The 21,664-nt window shown below is 38.6% G+C and overlaps 2 protein-coding genes across 2 annotated transcripts; one reads left to right on the forward strand and one right to left on the reverse strand.

Annotated features, from left to right (window-relative positions):
- The first annotated feature begins 457 nt into the window (after positions 1 to 457).
- LOC139935061 (glucose-6-phosphate isomerase-like) lies at positions 458 to 10,979 on the forward strand. The gene is made up of 13 exons (XM_071929513.1): positions 458 to 694; positions 2,671 to 2,761; positions 3,262 to 3,450; positions 3,768 to 3,851; positions 4,194 to 4,337; positions 4,829 to 4,945; positions 5,522 to 5,575; positions 5,807 to 6,031; positions 6,577 to 6,742; positions 7,054 to 7,130; positions 7,422 to 7,550; positions 8,229 to 8,371; positions 8,501 to 10,979. The coding sequence occupies exons 1-13, from the start codon at positions 561 to 563 to the stop codon at positions 8,625 to 8,627; spliced, it is 1,680 nt and encodes a 559-aa protein (XP_071785614.1). The 5' UTR covers positions 458 to 560; the 3' UTR covers positions 8,628 to 10,979.
- On the reverse strand, positions 10,705 to 21,403 carry LOC139935062 (type I phosphatidylinositol 4,5-bisphosphate 4-phosphatase-A-like). Its single transcript, XM_071929514.1, has 8 exons — positions 21,286 to 21,403; positions 18,840 to 19,027; positions 17,745 to 17,851; positions 17,380 to 17,494; positions 16,657 to 16,703; positions 16,087 to 16,177; positions 15,628 to 15,682; positions 10,705 to 15,168 (listed from the first exon to the last, which is right to left on the reverse strand). Exons 1-8 carry the CDS (start codon positions 21,395 to 21,397, stop codon positions 15,080 to 15,082), a joined length of 804 nt encoding a protein of 267 aa, XP_071785615.1. The 5' UTR covers positions 21,398 to 21,403; the 3' UTR covers positions 10,705 to 15,079.
- Positions 21,404 to 21,664: the final 261 nt, after the last annotated feature.

Consider the following 21,664-nt stretch of genomic DNA (forward strand, 5'->3'; position numbering starts at 1 on the left):
CTTTGTGTGGAATTCTGTAGAGGATTTTAGTTGGGGGGGGGGGGGTACTTCTGTATGCTAGGAAAATGTAACTTTTTTTTTTGGGGGGGGGGGGGGGTTATCTCTTCTGCCCTCGTATGGTAAACCCCTAGAGCTTTTTTTTGTAAAAAAAATTGCTTCTAATTGCAATTTGTCGCAACTCTCTCAGAGTCAATTCACAGCTCTGTAGACTGCTTCCAACCTCCAGTGTGTTCTTAAACAAAAGCAAGTCCCAGCCAATTACCTAAATGTTATTTACACACCACTGAGGCAGAACCATCGCCAGTATTTCAAAACAAGTTCAAGCCTTACTATTATTTGTTAAATAGTACATAACACATACACTACGTGCAGATTTAAAGGTCAGTGAAATAGTCAACGACTGTTGCATGATTTGAAATAAAGACACGTCAAACAGTTTCTGACTGGCCGGCCAGGTACCGGCAAAATTCACACACCTCCACCAGTACCATCCATCGCGAACTTCCGTGATAGAGCTTCTAAAAACACCTTCCAGAATTTCACCAGGCTTCAAGTAGAAAATGGCTTCTACGTTTTTAACTGACGACCAGGCATGGCAGGCTCTGCAGAAGTACTACGATGCGAGTGGGAAGAAAATCAACGTTCTGGAGATGTTCAAAAATGACCCCGAACGATTCAAGAAATTTAGTCTCGCGTGAGTATTTCCGACTGAGTTAACACTGTGTATTTAGCCAAACATTTGTAACTTTAACTTAAGTTGAAGTGGCTGTGTTTTCGCAAAGTCATGCCGAATCAACAAAATAATTGCCATACAATTATATGTTTCTCTTTGTTGTAAATGTTGTAATTCTCAATAATTTATAAATAACAAATTGAGCTAAAAATGTACTATTTTATTGCAGGCCTAAGTGTTTTTTGTATTTTTCTTTTTTAACAGGCTGGTTAAATGGTTTGTTAATACTTCCTTATTTAATGCTGAGTTAGCTCTACCCTTAGTTACTACCCCTCCTGTAGCCCCATTTGGGTCCAATTGTCTCTGTATCCTTGGCCTCAGCACCATTGCAAATATAATGTTGTGCCCTCTTGGATTTTTCGGATAACTTTCCGTATGGCGCCACCACTTTTTCACTCATTTTTACAAAAAGGGATACCTCATTGAGGTAAATTAGATACTATATTATATCATATCGAATGAAAAAGTGGTGGCGCCATACGGAAACTTTTCCGATTTTTCTTCTGCGAACTGCATCACTGATCGAATGCCAATGGACACATGCCAATATACTTGTAAATTAAAATAGCCAGTTTTGGGGATTTTTTAAAAACATCTGATCACATGTTTCAGTTGAAAAGCATTAATTTTTGAGAATGAACTTTTAAAATTATCTCAATAAACTTGCTCATTGAAGGTAGTTGCGATATCGTAACCCTCCTCCCGACGGTTCGCTGAGGAGGGTTACGTTATCGCAAATTGAAGGAGGCGTACACGCAATTCATTTTACGTCGAGATCCCTTTAACCAATGACCTCTTGAGTAAGGTGTGTGAGACTCGGCGCTCTACCAACTAAGCTACTTTTAGCCCTATGTTGGCAGTCTCCTTATTTTGTCAAGAATATTCTGAAGGAATATTCGGATAACTTTCCATATGGTGCCACCACTTTTTCACTCATTTTTATAAAAAGGGATATAATATCAATCAGGTAAATTAGAAACTATATTATTTCATATCGAATGAAAAAGTGGTGGCGCCATACGGAAACTTTTCCGAATATTCCCTTCCAACACTGCATGTTAATTCACTCCATTTGCAGAATTTGGTACATTTATTTCCTTGTTGTGTGACCCAGACGTGTTGATGTTTTTAACCTTCACCATTTTATTGACTATCCAGGATTTAACCCTGTTTGTTGAACTAAAGCTTCCTGTTGTGTGTTTGCATAAAATCCAATGCAAATATGCATTTTACTTTTAGTTGTTAAAACTTAACAGTTTTCAAGTGTCCATATTGAACTTTTGCGTATAGAGTGTAGTCTCCAGCATACATTGTAATTTAACAGTTTTCAAGTGTCCATATTGAACTTTTGCATATAGAGTGTAGTCTCCAGCATACATTGTAATTTAAAAGCAGCATACTGAAATAACTTTGGTGAATTCCATGGTCTAGCTCAACTAATAAACTTGGGAACTGATGTGAACTTTTGATATAACTTGAATAAGTAATGAAAGTTAATAACAAATAATTTCAGTCAGCTAGGCAATATAATTTGCAGGATCATTTGTAAAGCTCAAGGGAAACTGACTGGGTAAATTTTAAAGGATTTTAGTGTTGAACAAAAAATAAAATTGCTGAGAGCTTGATTTGAACCAACAAACCTACAACGTGCTATTGAGCCCTATGTTGGCTGTCTCCTTATTTTGTCAATATCTTTCATCGGGGGTGCCAGTCAGAAGCCGTGTTGCCAGGGATCAGGTATCATTAAGGATATCAACTTTTTATTTAGGATATCAATAAGATTACAAGGGAATCTGACTGGGTATTATTTTAAATGATTTGAGGTTGAACTATAAGACAAATTGACTAGATCAGGATTTGAACCTGACACCTCAATTCTGGAAGCTGAAGTCAAGACTGAAATGTTGACCATTTCCTTTTTTTAATGTCATTTCCAGGTTACCGTTAGGAGACGGCAGTGGGGATCTGCTCCTGGACTTCTCTAAGAATCTTATAAACGAGGAAACCTTCAAACTGCTTATCAATCTGGTAGGGAATAAGGGATCAATTGACCATGTTTGACCTAATGAGGGCGCTTTCAACAGGGAGTTTCCTTGCGTCACAATTACAGTTTTATCTTATTTTACTGTCTGTATGTTAATAACAACAGTTTTTTTTTTTTTTTTGGATCATGTGAATTCGGTTCACATAGGCTATGCTTTCATGGTCTAAGTACGGAAAGTAAAATTTTGCCCCTTCAAAAATCAGAAACCATCCCCTATATTGTCTCGGGTTTGACTGATTCTACACAGACAAGCCAGGGACCAATTTCATAGAGACACTTTTGCACAAAGAAGTAGCTAAGCACAGCAAAATAAAGGTTACCAGCCAAAATACCATGTCACATGGAAATTTTCACTGGTATTCTGCTAGGTGTTGCTAAGCACACAACTTGAAATGAAAAATTGTCTGCGTAAGCAGCTCTATGAAATTGAGCCCAGAAGTCAATTTAAGTCATCTTTTACAAGGTTCATTCTACTTGAATGTAGGCAAAGTCTCGTAACATTGAAGCAGCACGCGATGGCATGTTCAAGGGAGACAAGATCAACATTACTGAGCAGCGTGCCGTGCTTCACGTCGCCCTGCGTAATCGCTCCAACACACCCATCATGGTGGACGGTAAAGATGTCATGCCAGAGGTCAACAAGGTCTTAGCGCAGATGAAGACTTTTACTCAGGTTAGTTTGAGACAACCTCTTCCGGGGTGTAATGAGAAAGAGAAATATATACCCCTTACCGTTGGTTTTTTTCATTTTCCCATATGCCCCTCTGACTTCCCATTTTTACAGTAAGAAAATGAGCTTTTTGTTGGCATGGTATATTTATTTTCACAGCAAAGGTCCTAAATTGTATCATGTGCTAACAACTCTATGATAAAGTTGAAACTTACCTGGATTTTTTTTTACAATTTCTTCTCTTTGACAAACTTTTCAGGGACATTCAATCAGATTTGGGAACTTATAACCTTAATAGGGTTTTACTTTCTTTATTTCAGGCGGTGCGAAGTGGCGAGTGGAAGGGCTACACAGGAAAATCCATCACAGACATCGTCAATATCGGCATTGGAGGATCTGACCTGGTGAGTGGATGGTTAATAAAGTCACCTTAACAAAACAAATATAAAATCGCAAAGACGTAGTGGTATCTTGACTCGCCTTAAACCTCTAGGACCCTGGTTTGAATTCTTACACGCTCAAACAGCGCCCTCACAGAGGTCAAAGAAAGATCTGTCATTGGCTGAGAGTTTCGTCCATTCCTATTGTTTGATCTGCAGTGATAGCAGTTCTTTTGCAGGACCCTATCCATGGCCTAAAGTCTTGTTTTAATCCATGGTGCAGGGTCCTGTAATTATTACCCTTTTTTTCTTATTCATTTTCAAGGGCCCTCTAATTAAAAGCCTTTTTCTTAATCCATACTCCAGGGCCCTGTGATGGTAACAGAGGCACTGAAGCCCTACAGCGGTGACCTTCGTGTGCATTTTGTTTCCAACATCGATGGTACTCACCTGGCGACAATTCTGAAAAAGCTGAATCCAGAAACGGCTTTGTTTCTTGTAGCATCAAAGGTAGGATTTTGTCATAGTGCCTGCTCACCCCTTCTACCCTATACCATCTAAATCAAGCAGAAAGTTTATTGTGATGGTATGGCCTCTTCAAAACTGTGAGTAGAGCTGAATTATTAAAATAGTACTACTTGCTATGGAGCATAGAAGTACTGTGTGTATAGCTACTCACTTTCATGAATGAGAACTTTCAAACTTTAACTGAACTAAGACTTATTAAGTCAGTCTGGTGAAGACAATAAGCTGTTATCTTTTCCACATATAAAGAAAACCTGCTCTTTGATCTACTTCTCTAGTGCTGAGGACACTGTTCCTAAAAGCACTGTGAAGTCTATATTCCAGCAGTTACTAAAAGGTGAAAATGTCATCCTTTCAACGTTCCTTTCGAAAACTTTGATCCTAGTTTTCAGATTTTGTTTTCAACAATGACTCTCACCCCAGAAGGTGCGTATGGTAACTCAGCTCTACATGTATCTTTCATTTCCTCCTTGCAGACGTTTACCACTCAAGAGACGATTACCAACGCAACGTCAGCCAAGAACTGGCTCCTCTCCTCCGCTAAGGACCCAGCTCATGTTGCTAAGCACTTTGTAGCTCTCTCAACCAATGCTGTAAGTCATCTAGTGTTAACGTCTCTTTACCTGAGGAAAGACCAGCCAATTTCCCCCTAATGTTCAAATGAGACAAGGTCTAAGAAACATGACCATATCACACCTATAATTAGAGAAACTCCATTGGCGTCCCATCCGACAGAGAATTCCTAATAAAAACGATTACTTTTTAATCACAGATTGGCTTAGCCCCACCTTACACTACAAATCTTCTTGTACCCCACACCCCTCTCACGCACACTTTGTTCTTCTTCCTCTTAAATGTCCCATAAATGGTGACGTGCCTTTTCCGTCTGTACACCAATGTGTGTTAGCACTGTATACTCAGTACTTTCCCCGAGTCCTGTGAAAAACTATCACAGGCATATTTTCTCGTGTGGGATTCAAACCCACGACCCTTGCGATTCTAGAGCAGTGTCTTACCAACTAGACTACCGAGGTTGCGCGGTAGCTAGAGGCATCCTGCTTGTTTCTGCTGTGCAGGAAATTGTTAGGCCGCTTAAGCAGCTCTATGAAATGGAATAAAAGTAGCAGTGTTTGTTCACTTAATATTGTGTTTCTTCTTTTCTGTTTCAGGTCAAGGTGACAGAATTTGGCATTGATGGCAAAAACATGTTCCCCTTTTGGGATGTAAGTAAAAGAACGTGTTCTGTTGTTCCCCTTTTATTCGGGTTGAGAATAAAATCTATTTGAGTTCCTTGTGAAGGACTCAGCGAGGGAAGGGGGAAGAGCTGTAGGTGTAAACTTGAATCATAGTTTATTTAAACCTAAAGTGACAATTAAATAATTACATTTGTCTAAAATTATTTGAGATCATAAAAATAATGGATCGGTTTTTGTTGCTGTTGAATTTCTCTCCAGTGGGTAGGTGGGCGTTACTCCCTCTGGTCTGCGATCGGCCTCTCCATTGCCTTGTACATTGGAATGGACAACTACGAGCAGCTTCTGTCTGGTGCCCACTTTATGGATAACCATTTCTGCAACACCCCTCTGGAAAAGAATCTGCCAGTTGTGCTAGCCGTGTTGGGAGTCTGGTACCACAACTTCTTTGGATGTGAAACTCATGCACTTCTTCCGTATGATCAGGTTGGTTTTTAAAGATGAACTGGTGCCTCTATCTTATGTCACTGTTTGAAGGGAAAGAGTACCTTTGGTTTTTGGAATTGTTTGTTTTTTTTTTTTTAATCCGTTATGAGTGTAGATATATACAATAAAACTAACCTGTGACATATTTATTTCAAAAGGTGGTCGCGTTTTTGAGATATCGCTGAAAATCATGGGGACCCAAGATCACACATTAGACTAGAACGAAGAGCCTTTCTCAAACCCGGCTTGGGCTACGGCTAAGGCTAAGGCTCTGCGCACTGCAAACGCAGCTCGGCCTTTAACCTGCATTTTTTTAGCAGCGCGTATTGCACGCGGTGGTTCGAACATCAGCAGACAGAGCCTGGAGCTCAAGCCAAGGTTTGAGAAAATCCCCAAGAAACAAAGACACTATTATAGTAGAAAACATAGAAGATTAATGGTTAGGTTTAGGTATTGAATTTGATTAGGGTAGCATTTCTGTTTAATGTAGATTCAGGATTATTTCCGAAAGCTGTATTGATTAAAATCCTCATGTTTTGTTTCAGTACATGCACCGCTTCGCAGCTTACTTCCAGCAAGGTGACATGGAATCTAACGGTAAATACATCACGGCATCGTCCGGTCGCCGTGTTGAGTACACTACAGGACCCATAGTATGGGGAGAGCCAGGCACCAACGGACAGCATGCATTCTATCAGCTGATACATCAAGGTAAAGGCCCTAATGTTGTAGCGTCACCTTTTTTGGAATATCATGGCACAAATACTCCACTTTTCAAATGACACACAAGTTGATATTTTGTTGCAATGTTTTTTTAAAACTATTAAGTATTGTTAATTGGTAAACTGTAGGAATATATACTTCTTGGTTTGTGTAGGAGAAGTATAACTAATGATTTCAATAACGTCAACTTTTGCTCACTTGGGGTCATTTAGAATGGTCATTGTAAAAACATTCAAAAATTGGGGGTGGGTCGAAAGAAATAACTGGAAAATCACAATTTTTGTTTTTTTTCCACATAGGTACTCGCATTGTCCCAGCGGACTTCCTAGCACCTGTAGATACACATAATCCCATTGCAGAGGGAATTCATCATGAGGTAAGATCAATCAGTTATTATTAATGGATGTTAATTTTTTTTTTTTTTTTAAATCCCACCTGAGTGATTTGCCTGGGGAGTTTTTTCACAGAACTCGGGGAAAGTACTGAATATATACATGTAGTACTAAATACACATCGGTGTAAGGGTAAAAACCAAATAATATTTAAAGTTTCATTCATACCAATTATATTTATTAATGAATTCAATAATAAATGCAGATTTCTAAAGTGCATTTTCTCCAAAGGTTTGAAAACTGTATAAGTGTAAAAACATTTATGTTTCCTCTAGATCCTTCTAGCTAATTTCCTTGCTCAGACCGAAGCTCTGATGAAAGGCAAGACTCTAGCCCAAGCCGAGGAAGAGCTGAAAGCAGATAAGATGCCGGAAGAGACTAAGAAACGCATCCTTCCACACAAGGTAGTCATACAACCATCACAGACCTACAGCCAGGCTGGAGAGCAGAAAATGAGGGGGGGGGGGTCTTCTTAGCCCCCTCCCCACCCCTCTCAATCACACACAACCTTAGTCCTTCCATTGTTATCCTATTGTTCCCTTTTTAAGAATTCCTCTCCGGGACAGCATTGTTCCGTGGTTTAGAGGACCCTCAACTGCCAGTACAAAAGATAGTTTTTGACCTGATAAATGTTTTAGCCCTTGTGAAAGACTCTGCTAGGGGCGAAACATCAGGCTATTTTTAGCTGATAAATCTTTGTTCACAGACTTGGTTTTTGTATGTTTTATGTTTTGTACACATGACATCAACATGAAAGTATGATTCCTTTGAAATATTGGAAGTTTTAGTATTTCAATGACAAGAGTGAAGGTAACTACATCCAGATCCTCCTGACATCAAACTTTCTTAGAATAATTCTGAGATATATTTTGAAAAGCACAGGTATAATGTACAGGGCATTGTTCAGTTTTGCGTAAGTTGTTATGTTTAGTTTGGTATGAAAACGTTTGTGTTGAGTTGCATGACTAGTTTTGTTGCAGGAGATGTGTACGTTCAGTTACAATTAGGAGAGACGTAGTTTGGGTTAATTTACCCTTGTCTTCTTTATCAACGATGTTTTTTTGTTTCTTTCTATGAACCAGGTCTTTGAAGGAAACCGACCCACCAACTCGATTCTATTTCAGAAGCTGAACCCCTTCACCCTAGGGGCGCTTCTTGCGATGTATGAGCATAAGATCTTTACTCAGGGTATTATTTGGGATATCTGCTCCTATGACCAGTGGGGGTAAGTTATGTTGTTCTACTTACCAACGGTTAACGAAAGAGTATGTTAAATGTGTGCTGTAGTGGTTACTTAACTAGACATGCTAACTCCATACACCACAGTTGACTCTAGAACTGATTCCTCCTCCAGGGTTGAGCTCGGCAAGCAGCTTGCTAAAGTGATCCAACCTGAGCTGAAGGATGATAAACCAGTCGCCAGCCACGACGCTTCGACCAATGGTCTGATTAACTTCATCAAGACCCACCGCAAGAAGTGATGTGATGGGCCTGCATCTAGAAATGGTGACATGCAAGGGATAGGGGTTGGAGAGCAAGGGGTCAGTCGTACCCAGGTCAAAGGTCAAGAGGCCAAAGGTCAAGATGTCAATAGGCTAGAGGTCTCTTCTAGTCAAGTCATTAGGGATAGTGGTAGTAAAGTCTGGTGTGTGTTTTCTAATCTAACAGATGGTAAGACAAGAATTAAGGTCATATTATATGCATGGTGGAAAAGTGCTAAGTAAGTGAGGTTTGTGGTGACCTCATTTAAAAATCTCCATTGTGATGATAGATTTTTTCTTGGTGTCATCGCAAACGTTACTTACTAACAAATGTTGGGTGACAGTAGGAATATGTATGTTTGGGCATTTTGGGCTTTGGATTGTTCCATATTGGCAATAATTTCAAGGATTCTGAATTGTCATTTTCAACCCCACCCCTCTCTCCGAATTACAAAGCATAACCCAAATCTTTGCATGAGTTCATCCAAGCATTCATCAAACAACTCTCTGCATAACATTTCATTACCTTCAACCAACGCTGATGTTTTTTCTCTGTGTGTCTATGAGTGTATTGAATTTAAAGGTGAACCCATTTAATATTTAGTCGTCAACTGATAGTTAAGGTTTGTCGGTTTCTTTTGAGTGGTTGAAATGAAATGGAGCATTGTTGCTTCTGAGATAAGGTAGTCTGAATTATTGCATTATTTGGGAAGGAAATAAATATTCTCATTATACCATTTTTCTCCATCCATTTTGTGCGCATTATTTTTTCTTTCTTGGATAGCGTTAGGATTTAAAATCTCAGAGGTATGGTCATTGTTTTGTTTTTGTCAACGTAATGTTGATTTATAGGCAACAATTTCTAGAAAGATACAATAAAAGTCACCTATGAAAGTTTCAGTTTAATTCTGCGGAAACTTGTTTAAAAATGAAGTACTTAGAAATTCTAGCAATTTTAACAAATGTACTCTTAAAAAGATGAAGTTGTTATTGAATTATATTTTACCAGTGGTTAAAACTGCCATTGACATGTAGTTACACAAATGTGTACGACTTCTAGAAGAAACCTACACAATGTTGCTACAAGCAATTTATTTGTATAATTTTTGTTTTGTGTTGCAGATTTATGTTGCTCTTTGATGTCAAGTGCAGGTTATCCTTCTGAAAGATTTTAAGAAAGCAATATATTAAAGTATGTGAATATCTGTTTCAGAAATTATCTCTTGGTACCTCTAGGGCCAAGTCAAATGAGGCAATTTACTGGCAATCCGTCCCAGGCAGTATCCAAGAGGAAAAACCCATATTTCCACATATTTGTCTAGGGAACATTAAAATACTAATATAAAAATGTCCGCTGTACTGCAGAAGTGTTTATTTTTTACATGCGAGGTGCAGTTGGTTGCCTCCAAGTTGCCTGTAAAAATTACCTCGTGTGACAAGGCCTGTAGACTGCAAAAACTAATAATAGCATAGTATTTAAGAATTTCCTATTTTTGTATGAATAACATAAAATGTATTTCTAGTTCATGATGAGAGCTCTTCAAGTTTTGTGGTCAGGTGTTTAACAAAAATTATATTGAAATTTTATTTTGTTAGTTATATTACGCATGAAACATGTCATAGGCTCCACCGATAATGCTTTGTTTTGGTTTGGTGAAGTCAAAACTTTATGGTACCTCTTTTCACTGTGGTGCTGCAGTCTTTTTTAAAGAAGGCAAAACACAATAATCATGAGAAACGTGTTAATTTGTAAAAGCAACTAATATGTTGTTATTTGCAAAGACTGTTCATCAATAAATACAAAAGTACACTTTAATTTGTCTTGTTTTGTTTGTCGAGTTTCATTCCCCAAAATAAGCAAAATATTTCAAATACCATCCATTCATTTAAAGTTGGTGAGATATACAATCATAGTTGTCGAGTGTCTTGCTCAATTACACAACTGCCATAACTAGTATTCGAACCCACAATCAAATGCCTCAGCTACCAAATCTTAATCTGCAGCATGCATTTCGCCTGCCCCTTAAACACATGAATAAAAAGTGAAGACACCAAAGAAACAAAACTTCACAAAATGTTCATTGTTACATACTGTATTTTCAATAACAGTCATATAATTACAGAATTTATAAATTTCCCAGTATCAACTAAAAACTTATGAAAATGTGTAAGCAAAATACCAATAAATTAATAAACAAAACAAAAAAAGCGCAGAAGAGGAAAAAAACCAAACCTGTTTTCAATATTGAGAGTAGTCCGCTTTTGTCAAGGAAAGAACTGTGAATTAAACTACCTGTTAAATGTGATAGTGGTCTTGTCACCAAGGTAATCCATATTTGGTAAAACATAATACAATATTTTAATTCTTATAACATATGATTCCCTTATAACATATGATTCCCTGCAAATCACCTGGTATGATAAGGAATTTTTTAAATGGTGTTTACAAAATATATACTTCTGCGTATTAGTTTTACTCATGAGCAATAAGCCAGATTTCTGAAGAAAAACATGGAAAGTTGTAAACTTTTAAAAAAGACCATTTTTAAATCTACGGAAAGAATGTCATGTTACTCATCAATTACTGTCCCCTAGTCCTCAGTGGAATAGTCCAACCATGCCTCTTTCTGGACATGTTATTGGGCATGGGTGGGTGGGGAATGAGGGAGTAGGGGTGTTATTTGAAAATCACAGCATGGTGCAAATTTAACAGTCCTCTACACTTTGATGGAACCTTTGTTTCGTATTTACCCTGCCCTTCAACCCAGAGGAAATGTACGGACTTAAAATGTGTCCATTGTAGTTTTGACAGCACAACTGGTTACACCCCCGAGTTCCGACATCCCTATATTCCGACACCCAAAGTGTATTTTCCCAAGACTTGATTTCAAGTCTGAGACTGTTGTTATTTCTCTGCATCAGCCACGCAAAATGCCCCCGCAGATTTGCTATCACACGCTCTAACTCGCAATCTCTGTGATCGTAGGCCAATGACGGAGGTTAATCTGCAAGAGGGCCCTATTTCAGGCAATGATGTGTTGTCTATCAGGTAGACTGAAAGCCACAATCACAGACTTGGAACCAAGTCTAGCATTTTCCTAACCCTTACCCTAGCGTGTAAATCATCAGTTTTTTCTTCTTTGGAACATAGGGGTGTCAGAACATAGGGTTGTTTGAACATAGGTGTGTTGGAGTATAGAACAGTCACCCACACACACTGCATGAAATACATGTAAAGTGTGCATTGCTTTCAGAATGTTAACCCATCACTTAAACAGAACTTCATGATCTCATTTCATGATCCCACCGCCAATCTCACGCATTGATATTAGTTAAACCTCTACTCTACGTTATATCTTAAGTTTAATACAAAAGAAAATTATGTATACATACACAGCTTTTGAATCGTAAAGATTTGTTTATCACCTGTGTTTAACAATCTGCGTATTTGCATATTTACAGTAATTTCACCTTTAAATTGTTTTTTGCAAAGTCTACTTTCTCTCATTTTTTTTACTACGTCTGATTAAGATTAAACAAGTATCTTTACACTGGGTAAAAATTAAAACGAAAAATGAGTTGCTTGATGGGAACTTGCCATTTTCAAAAGTTTTTGTGGGCTTTTTTCTTCAGTCAAATTTTTGTTTACTGGAAAGAACAAAAACATTTAATTTTTGATACTCGGATTTTAAATGAGTTTCACCTTATTAGACTATGGGGTGATTTTGTAACTTAAACAACTTGGTGTATTGTATATGAAACGACAAGGGGATTTTGCCGTATTCCAAAATTGTACAGCTTCTTCAACACAAGTTCGCAAACTCAAAAAAATAAAGCATAATTTTTTAACTTCACAATTATAGAACTGTTTCACCCAGAATATATGTATTTATTTTATATCTTTTGAATGGTATACCATTCTAACAATAAGCATTATACAATGACCAGAGAGAAAGAAATTTCACAGATTTAGAGCAGCATAGTTTAAATTTTTAACACTATCAGGGATATGGTGACAGTAAGCCAAAATCGTAAACGCTAAATCCTGCGACTAAATTGGTTTTCTGTGATACTTAATGCACTCACTTAGGCTTTGAGTTGAAGCTTTTATAAAAGCAGCGTATTTTCCAGAAAGACATTTCTTGTTTAAAATGAAAACTAAAACAATCGGGGGAACCCAAGCTAGGACTCAAATATTATAAAAAATTCCTCTTTGAAATTTCAATCCTAGAAAAATTAATGTTGCGTAGCTATACATTGAAAGATTTTTCAAGTCAAATATCCACGTTGAGTAATTTTGAACGCTCGACACCCAGTATCTGAAAACTACTTCATACAGTTGAAATTTACTGACCGCAAAATGATTTGACAACAGCAGAAGTTCATGACACCATTTGCACTTAAGGGTGTTTACCTCTTGCTAAAAACGACTTCATCGACTGCTTTTAAAAAGCAAGAGGCAGATCGATCAATCCTGACAAAATTTAGCAAATCCTGTCTGACAAAAAGTTAGCAAACAGCATTAAAAGTTTGGGTTAAAACTCTCAAATAATTCACCTCGGAGTTCAAATTTGTCTACATTTCACAATTCTTTGTTTTTAAAAGGTGAGGCTGTAGCTAAGAATACAAAGAAAAAAAACCTATATTTTGGCGACTAGACATGTTTTTTAAACTTGAGCTTTCCAATATAACCATTGCAGTAACTTTTTCCATTTTGCATCAATATTATATAAAGTGCGCATTTTAACTTGACTAGTATTATTTTTGGTCAACAGCAAAACCATGTTATTAAGGGTCACTACTGTGCCCTTCAACAAGAAGTGCTTTGTTATAGAGATTAATTAAACATTAAGTAAACTAATCTTGGTGTGCAAATCTAGCATTTTCATTGATTACAAAATGCTGTTATTATGTTTTTTAAAGCAGCCTGATGCATTTCAAGATCAATAATAAGAATCTGGAAATATCCTTTTTATATTTTAGTATAATCTGCTGATACATTACAAGCAAAGTTGAGGAAAAATGTTATTTACAATCATATACATGAGAAGCATTCATACATCTATATTTATTCATCATATTTATGGTACTTACAGGCATTGGACACTATTGGTAATTACTGAAAATAATTGTTAGCATACAAACTTACTTGGTAACAAGCAATGGAGAGCTCTTGATAGTGTCAAACATTGTGAGAAACGGCTCCCTCTGAAGTCACATAGTTTTTGAGCCGCGAATTTGATTTAGAGACCTCAGAATAAGATTTTGAGTTCCCGAAATCAAGCATCTGAAAGCACACAACTTCGTGTGACAGGGGTGTTTTTTCTTACTCGCAACTTCAACGACCAATTTAGTTCAAATTTTCACACAGGTTTGTTTTTTCATGCATATGTTGAAATACACCCAGAGAGAAGACTGGTCTTTGACAATTACCAATAGTGTCCAGTGTCTTTAATAAAGACAAGAAGATTCGGAATATTAAACACCAGAACATACATTGAGATGTTGCAAACTACTCACCAACCAAAAGGTTCTCAAATGAATTGATAAAATGAATGAAACAGCATGATGTTTGGAAACGCACTCAATCTTTTCTTCCAATTTTCAAACACAGTAAAAAAATCAACCGTTGTCAGAGAGGAAACAGTCTCAGAGAGTAAAATGCCTTGTAATTGCTTAGTTCAACGTCAGTCCTCATATTTTGAATGGCGACTGCACTTTCAGGGCTCGAAATTAATACTGGACCGCAGGCCCAAGGCTTGTACTCTTAGCCTTTGGGGCAGTAAAATAAGCCTGGACAAGCCTGGTGTTTTTTTAATTGACTAGTAGCATTAATAACTCATCATGTAAGTTATGTAGAAACTTGAGGTTTAATTCAGCAAAATCTACTGGAGCAGGATTTTATTGGTTCAAATTCCGCTCTGGTAATTTTTCTTTGTTTAACCTAATGGTTTATAATTATTACATCAAATTTCTTTAAAGCGCCTACACCCATACCACTAACTGAGTCTGTGTAATATGATACACCATTCACATATATATGGTAGTATGTGTCATTGACAGCCATCTTTGATGTATTAACACTGGAAAAGTGCACGCGTGTACACGCTGCGTGTCACTCTCTTAGCCAATGGTAGCTCTTTACCCATGTACAATTCATCAAATATGGCGGCCGATGACGCGTATTGCAATGGAATGAGTCTGAGGAACCTTTCTAGTAAAATAATCCCCAGAGAATATTTTAGGGGAAATGTTAGTGATCTATATGTTCAATTGTACAAACTCTTTAAAAAAAAAACCAGCTGACCAAGATCTCGCAACTTAGTTTCAATCACTTCATCTGAAACAAAAATTGTATAATAATCTCTCATCTTTGGTTACCCACTGCCCGTCTTTGTCAGTCAAGCTTCAGAGGGTTTTGTGATGTGGTGGTGCTAATCCCAAGTCGGTTCTTAGGTTTCACCGGTTTCGAAGTTGCTGACAGTCATGACGCCGTAATAAATCCCTCGCATCAGGTTTAAGATCCCAACAATAAAGGCACCTGGGGTAAAATGGGTACAAATAAGGGGTCAAATCAGTGGTGTTGTAAGATAAATGAGAAGCACACACGGTCAGTAGGGTAAAATGGGTACAAATGGGTACAAAATAGGCTAAATTAATGTTTATCCAGGTAGAATCAGGGGTGTAGGATCAATAAGAACCAAATATGCACAGTTTAGTGGAAGATCTAGGAACAAAACAGGTTGAATGGGATAACTACAGGATCAAGTTGGTACACTAAGCACAGTTGTTGGTACAAACAGGGATTAAATAGGTTAAAAAAACAACCGATGGGTACTTCTAATAAATGGGTATACTCTACAAACAGGGGAGTCTAGAACCGTCAAAAATGGGTACACCAGGGTGTCAACTGGGTATAAATGGGGGATGGAGGGGTCCAAATGGGTACCCTTGTCTACTCCAACTGTGGGTACCCCATTGTGTATTGAATTGTACTTACCAATCCATACGACGTAAATCCCACCTTGATTTTCAGCCATGGAATAGGTCCCGAGCTGAAGAGTGAAACAAAAACATGGTAGGTTTTACATTTCATAACTCTTACATCGGTCAAAATGATGTTCAAATATGTCACATTTACTTCGGTGAAGATATTTTTTTGCCAAATTAGTTGACGTCTCCAAAAACTTTGTAAACTAAAATTAATTTTGAAGAACTCTGGCAGGCCACAGCAACAAATATAATTAGGGCCTACTTTCATGGCTCTGTGTACCACCGTATTCTGCGCTTATGATCACCATTATCCGCTTACTCTGCAAGCTTAGCTTAGTAACATGGCGTATGCAAGCGCACAAGCAAATATTTCCTGCTAACCCGTGAAATACGCTTGACGTTAGCGCAAAATTCCCTGCTTCTGATCTTTGGAAACTATCACAAGCAAATGTTTGTTTTTTCTTACCGTAACGCCGACTCCAGCTCCAAGGAAAATAAGTCCAACCACAATGTAGATGAGACATCTATTCTTGGCATAGGCTGAACCAACGGATGATCTACGCATTACAAATTCAAAACAAAATGAACAAGACATAAGAAACAATGAGTGTAAGCTTTATAAAATCATAAAGACCACAAGTGTTGGTTCCAAAAAGCACACGGCTGCAACATTTTTGTACCACATAATTCAAATCTCTTCTAAAAACTTATCTCATGCCACAGGTTTTCAAGGACTAATTTTGTTGTGTCTGTATTTCTTTGTTTTGTTTTGTTTTAGGGTTTTTACTGCGCCTTGAACACCCAGCAGGGTGGATATGTGCGCATTACAAGTCTAAATATGTACTATTATTATTTTTATTCTACCTTATTACACTCAAGCGCATAGGGACTTAGCTGTGATATTGATATACAAATGTGGTTTATTATTATTAGAGGTCATGCTAAACATCATGTCATTAACACATACTCCAATGTTTACCATAATATCTACATTTCTAAAAACAAAAAAGCATTTCAAGACAAAAATTCAACTTACACTCTTCGACAGTAGGGACACCTGGCTAATGCTGATTTGTGTGGAAACTGCAGAGGAAAACAGTTTTAAAAGATTCCAGGTTAAACTAGTGTTATCAATCTCGGTTTTTTATGACTTCTAAAAAAGTTTTTCCTATTTTCCCGTTATAATGTACATTATTTCGTTTATTCTCACTTAAATATTTTCCTCCTTGGTCTTTTTTTGTTCTTTCTTTTTACCAACCCCCTGCTCTATTTATTTTTTGCTCCACCCTACACACAACATATGTTGACACCCCGCACAACTAGACAAGGCCTGAGATCTATCAGACATACGCTTCATGTTCCTCCAGCTTGGCTAGTTCCGGGGACAGGGCTTTTCCAATGAACATAGCACCAAGACTCTGGAATTCACTTCTTGAAAACCTCAGACAATTGCACCACATCATTTTCAAAACACACTCAGGCCTGATACTTCTTTGGGCCAACAAAGGCGAGCCTATATGCCCCCTGGTCATTGCCTTGGCGCCCTTGAAATGCTCTTAATGTACAATTTCCTCATGGGGTCCCTTTTCCAAGGAGATAATGCCTTGGTGCCCTTGCCCTTTCCTTCACACTTGTTCATGCTTGCTTTCCCGACAATTTGAAAGTCTTTTAACTTAATTTCTACCAGACCGAAAGTGTGCCTTACAAATGCTGCACTATTAATATATACCCTTAACCAACAACCGAGACAATTACTTACTCTGAAACCCTCGTTGCAATGTCCACATATGACTCGGTAGCTAGCAGATCGAGTCACGTTGGTAGAGGATGGACTCGCAATTGAGACCGTCGGTGAAAGATTGATGACTCTCTTACTGTAACACAATGGAAGAAAACACAATACCAATCCTCAAACCCTTGTATTTAATTTGTTTTTTATCCGAAGCACCAAAGAAAAAACACTCAATTGGGATTCAAACCCACAACCTTTGCATTGCTAGAGTAATTGAGTGCAAAGTTTCAAAGGTTTTATATTGTGTGCATATGTTGAGATACACCAAGTGAGAAGACTGGTCTTTGACAATAACCAATAGTGTCCAGTGTCTTTAAGGAAGGACAACCTACCAGTTGGCTCGAGGGCAAGCGATACGCTTTGATGAGAGTTTGCAGATGAGCAGACAGTTACACGGACAGCGGACATACTTCTTTCCTGCAGGTGCTTCTTTGATTGGCTGAAGAGAAATTCATAATAGGTGTAGAATATGTGAGCATGCTATTTATGTTGTTATGGTGTCATTATTATTGCGATGATTTACTTCTTGGGCTTGAGCTTTCTTAGACTGGGGGATAAAGACAGGTACCTGCTACTCAGATCCAGTGATTCCATTAGTCCTAGATTCCATATGATACAATGACTTCTATGGAAAGTTCATGAGCTTTCCATAGATGCCTAAACAGTACACTCCTGTCACGTCCGCAACAGAATTTGACTGCGTATCTCTATGTGAAAAGAATGTAGGGCAAAGGTGAATTTACACGCCGGCTTGATGGCCGGTCTCTGGCATTATTCACGAGCCTCGAAATGTAATAATAATAATTTGGGGGGCTAATCATCCTTACTCGTAGCTAAGAGCTGAATTGCGAAGGACGCGGCTACAACGTGTTCGAGAAGCAGGCATGCAAGGGCGCATTTAGCTGCCAGCCACATCAACCCATCATGACCACGGAGCACAAAGGTGACGTCAGATGTTCAGGCTAGAGCTTTCTTTGTTTTGTGAAGGGTTGAAGCGTAAGGGTTAGGATCAATGTAACAACCTCTTTCCCACATCTGTAGACTGTTTTACAAGGAATTTCAACCTATACCTTTAGCTCCCTTGAGTTATTTTTATCTTAAATATATTCTTCTTGTAGCCCCTTAACAAGAGTATAAATTTTATTATTTGTTTTACTACTTGTATTATTACAACCAGATGTGGGGAGGCAGGGTGATGGAACACATCAATTACTTTGCTTTTGTTTCTCCTAGCCCATCTGGAAGTATTTATGTATTGTCACGAATCGTTCAAATGGCTGAATAAATAATAATACAAATAATAGTAACTTGCATATAATAAAATAAGTAAAAACAATTACAATTTGAAAATAAAATTACTGATATTATTATTAGTTATTGACATGAATTGATATTTAAATGGGGAAAAAAGGTAATATTTGCCTTACCGTTGCTTCATTACAAGAGCTGCATTTCACAACATGTTGGTGCATCCGTCCCTCCAGGTTGATCATAGCCTGACACACTCGGCAGTTGATCATGGGCACCCCGCCCTCCGGCGCAGGGGAGTAAGGCGGGGGTAACTCCCCGGGTTGAACGGGTGGCGGGACATCACCTACTATTGGTGGGTCAAGTTCTTCAATTGGTAGGAAAAATAAAAATATACACAATCAAATACAATTAATAATACAATTATCTGAATTTTTAATGTAGACAGTGAAGAAAATTAAATACTATTTTCATATTCTTCCATAATACAATCAGGGAGGAGATATTAATGGGTGTGTTCGATTAGCTTCCCCGGGTCGACCCCGATCTGCCCCCGGTATGTTCGAATAGCTTTGAAATCATTCCAGGGGCTCATCCGGGTCAGCCCCAAGTGCCCTGCTTGTGGAACGGGTCACTTGGGGCTGGCACGAGGTGCATGACATCACCACGAGAGGGCGAGTGATAGTTCAATTTGCTTTTGTCAGGGGCTCACCCGAATGAGCACCGCTAATCGAAGGCACCCATTATCAACATGCATGATCCTGATCTGATAGAGAAACCATATTATGCTCGGAAAAACATTTTAAATCGCATGAAACAAAGTACAAACACCGCTTGCTCAGGTTGGGAAGCTAGAGTAGAGTACTCTGTTTCTTCTACTTCTACTTTACTACTCAGCAAAGTCCCATGATGGGAATGGGATATCACACCAAGATTACACACGCGTTTGACCGATGAAGCAACCTAGGGTAGATTAAGAGTGGATTTGAACTGGGAGAGCTGGGCAGTGACAACAGGCAGAGGAAGATTGTTCCATGCAGGGGTAATTCTTGGGGAAAAAAAGAGTTGTTGTAGATGTTGGTGCAGGATGAGACGAGGTTTCAAAACGAGAAGCAAGGAAAGTTGCTTGGGTAATTTTTGTAGTTCTATCAATAAGCTGTAGGCCCTAAATTTGTTGAAATGATTCAATCAAATTAAATATTCATGATAATACAAATTACATTAACAATTATCAACCATTCGACATGACAATAACATTTTGGTTTCAACTTTCAACAAACTGACATGATTTTACTTTTTATTTATTTATAATAAATTAAAATAGGTCTAGTGGTGTAATAGGCTACATATACTACCTAGGCCTACCTAGAATCTAGAAACTATTTTTTACTAATAAAAATAGGATGGACACCCAGCCAGGCCAACCAAAAAGGCCAAAATGGTAAATGAATTAAATGATGATGATGATGGGCGCGATCGGTCAATCTGCGCGATCAACCGATCGCGCTGCGCTATCGACCGATCGCGCTGCGCTATCGACCGATCGCGCTGCGCTATTGAAATATCTATTGGTCGCGCAGCAATCGGTCGATCGCGCAGCAATCGATCGATCGTGCAACAATTGGTCGATCGCGCAACAATCGGTCGATCGCGCAACATTCGGCAACGAACATGCGCGATCAACCGATCGTGCGGGAATGGCTCGGCGCGATCGGCCGATTGTGCAGGAATGATTTTGCGCGATCGGCCGATTGTGCAGGAATGGTTATGAGTGATCGGCCGATTGTGCAGGAATGGTTTTGCGCGATCGGCCGATTGTGCAGGAATTGTTTGGCGCGATCGGCTGATGTTCAGGGGCCGAATTAACAAAGATGTAACATTGTTTGTAACTGCAAATCAATCGTAGTATTACGTCACTATATAAATCACTATGGTGATACTAAAAATTTGTCCTGCTATGAATTTTATTGCTTTGAGAAATTGCCCCAAGGAATAGTTTACCTGCACGATCGGTCGAACGCGCAAACCCATTCCTGCACGATCGGTAGATCGCGCAAAACTTTTCCTGCACGATCAGTTGATCGCGCAAAACTTTTCCTGCACAATCGGTCGATCGCGCAAACCCATTCCTGCACGATCGGTAGATCGCGCAAAGCCTTTCCTGCGCGATCCGCTGATAACGGGAAAAAATACTCGTAGCGCAATCGGTCAATCGCGCAAAGATGTCATTGCGCGATCGACCGATTGTTGCGCGATCGACCGATTGTTGCGCGATCGACCGATTGCTGTGCGACCAATTGATCATAATTTGATCGTTCAATAGCGCAGCGCGATCGGTTGATCGCGCAGATTGACCGATCGCGCCCAACAATGACACTTTAATTATATGAAAACATTTATTTTAATAAATGTCAGCACTGTAACTTGTAAGTGTAACTAACTGTCAAAAAAATCGGTGGGTTTATCCAAAAAGTAGGTCGACTTGTCTCACTCACCTAGAATTCAATGCAAAACGAAGAGGAAGAAATAGAACAACAAATGGATCACACAAAAAGGCAATGTTTGCGCCGCTTTAAAAACAACCAGTTACAAAATAACTCCACAGGAGTAAGATCAAATGTTTACCTGTTGAATTTATTGGAGGTAGAGACGGGGCTGATGGAGCAATCAACTCATTCTCGCTGTTATCCGAGTTACTGAGCAGAGGTTCGCTTTCTTCCTTGCGCGAGTCCGCCATCTTGGTTTCAACTTTATTAACAAAACGCCAGCCACTGCACTACGTCATCGACCATCATGTGACCTTGATCACGTGTGACCATTGTTTACTTTTAAAGTTTGGCCATGAGGCAATGATCATGCAATGGGAAAGATAATGGGATTTGGGGTCCGGGTGTGATGAGTAATTGCATGAATTACGAAATTGTCAGAAGTTTGATTATAAGAAACCAAGTAAAATGTGGGTGTCTTTGAACATGTGAAAACGTATACTTTTCCTCATATCTTT

The sequence above is a fragment of the Asterias amurensis genome, chromosome 3 (genome assembly GCF_032118995.1).
Source record: "Asterias amurensis chromosome 3, ASM3211899v1".
Lineage (NCBI taxonomy): Eukaryota > Metazoa > Echinodermata > Asteroidea > Forcipulatida > Asteriidae > Asterias > Asterias amurensis.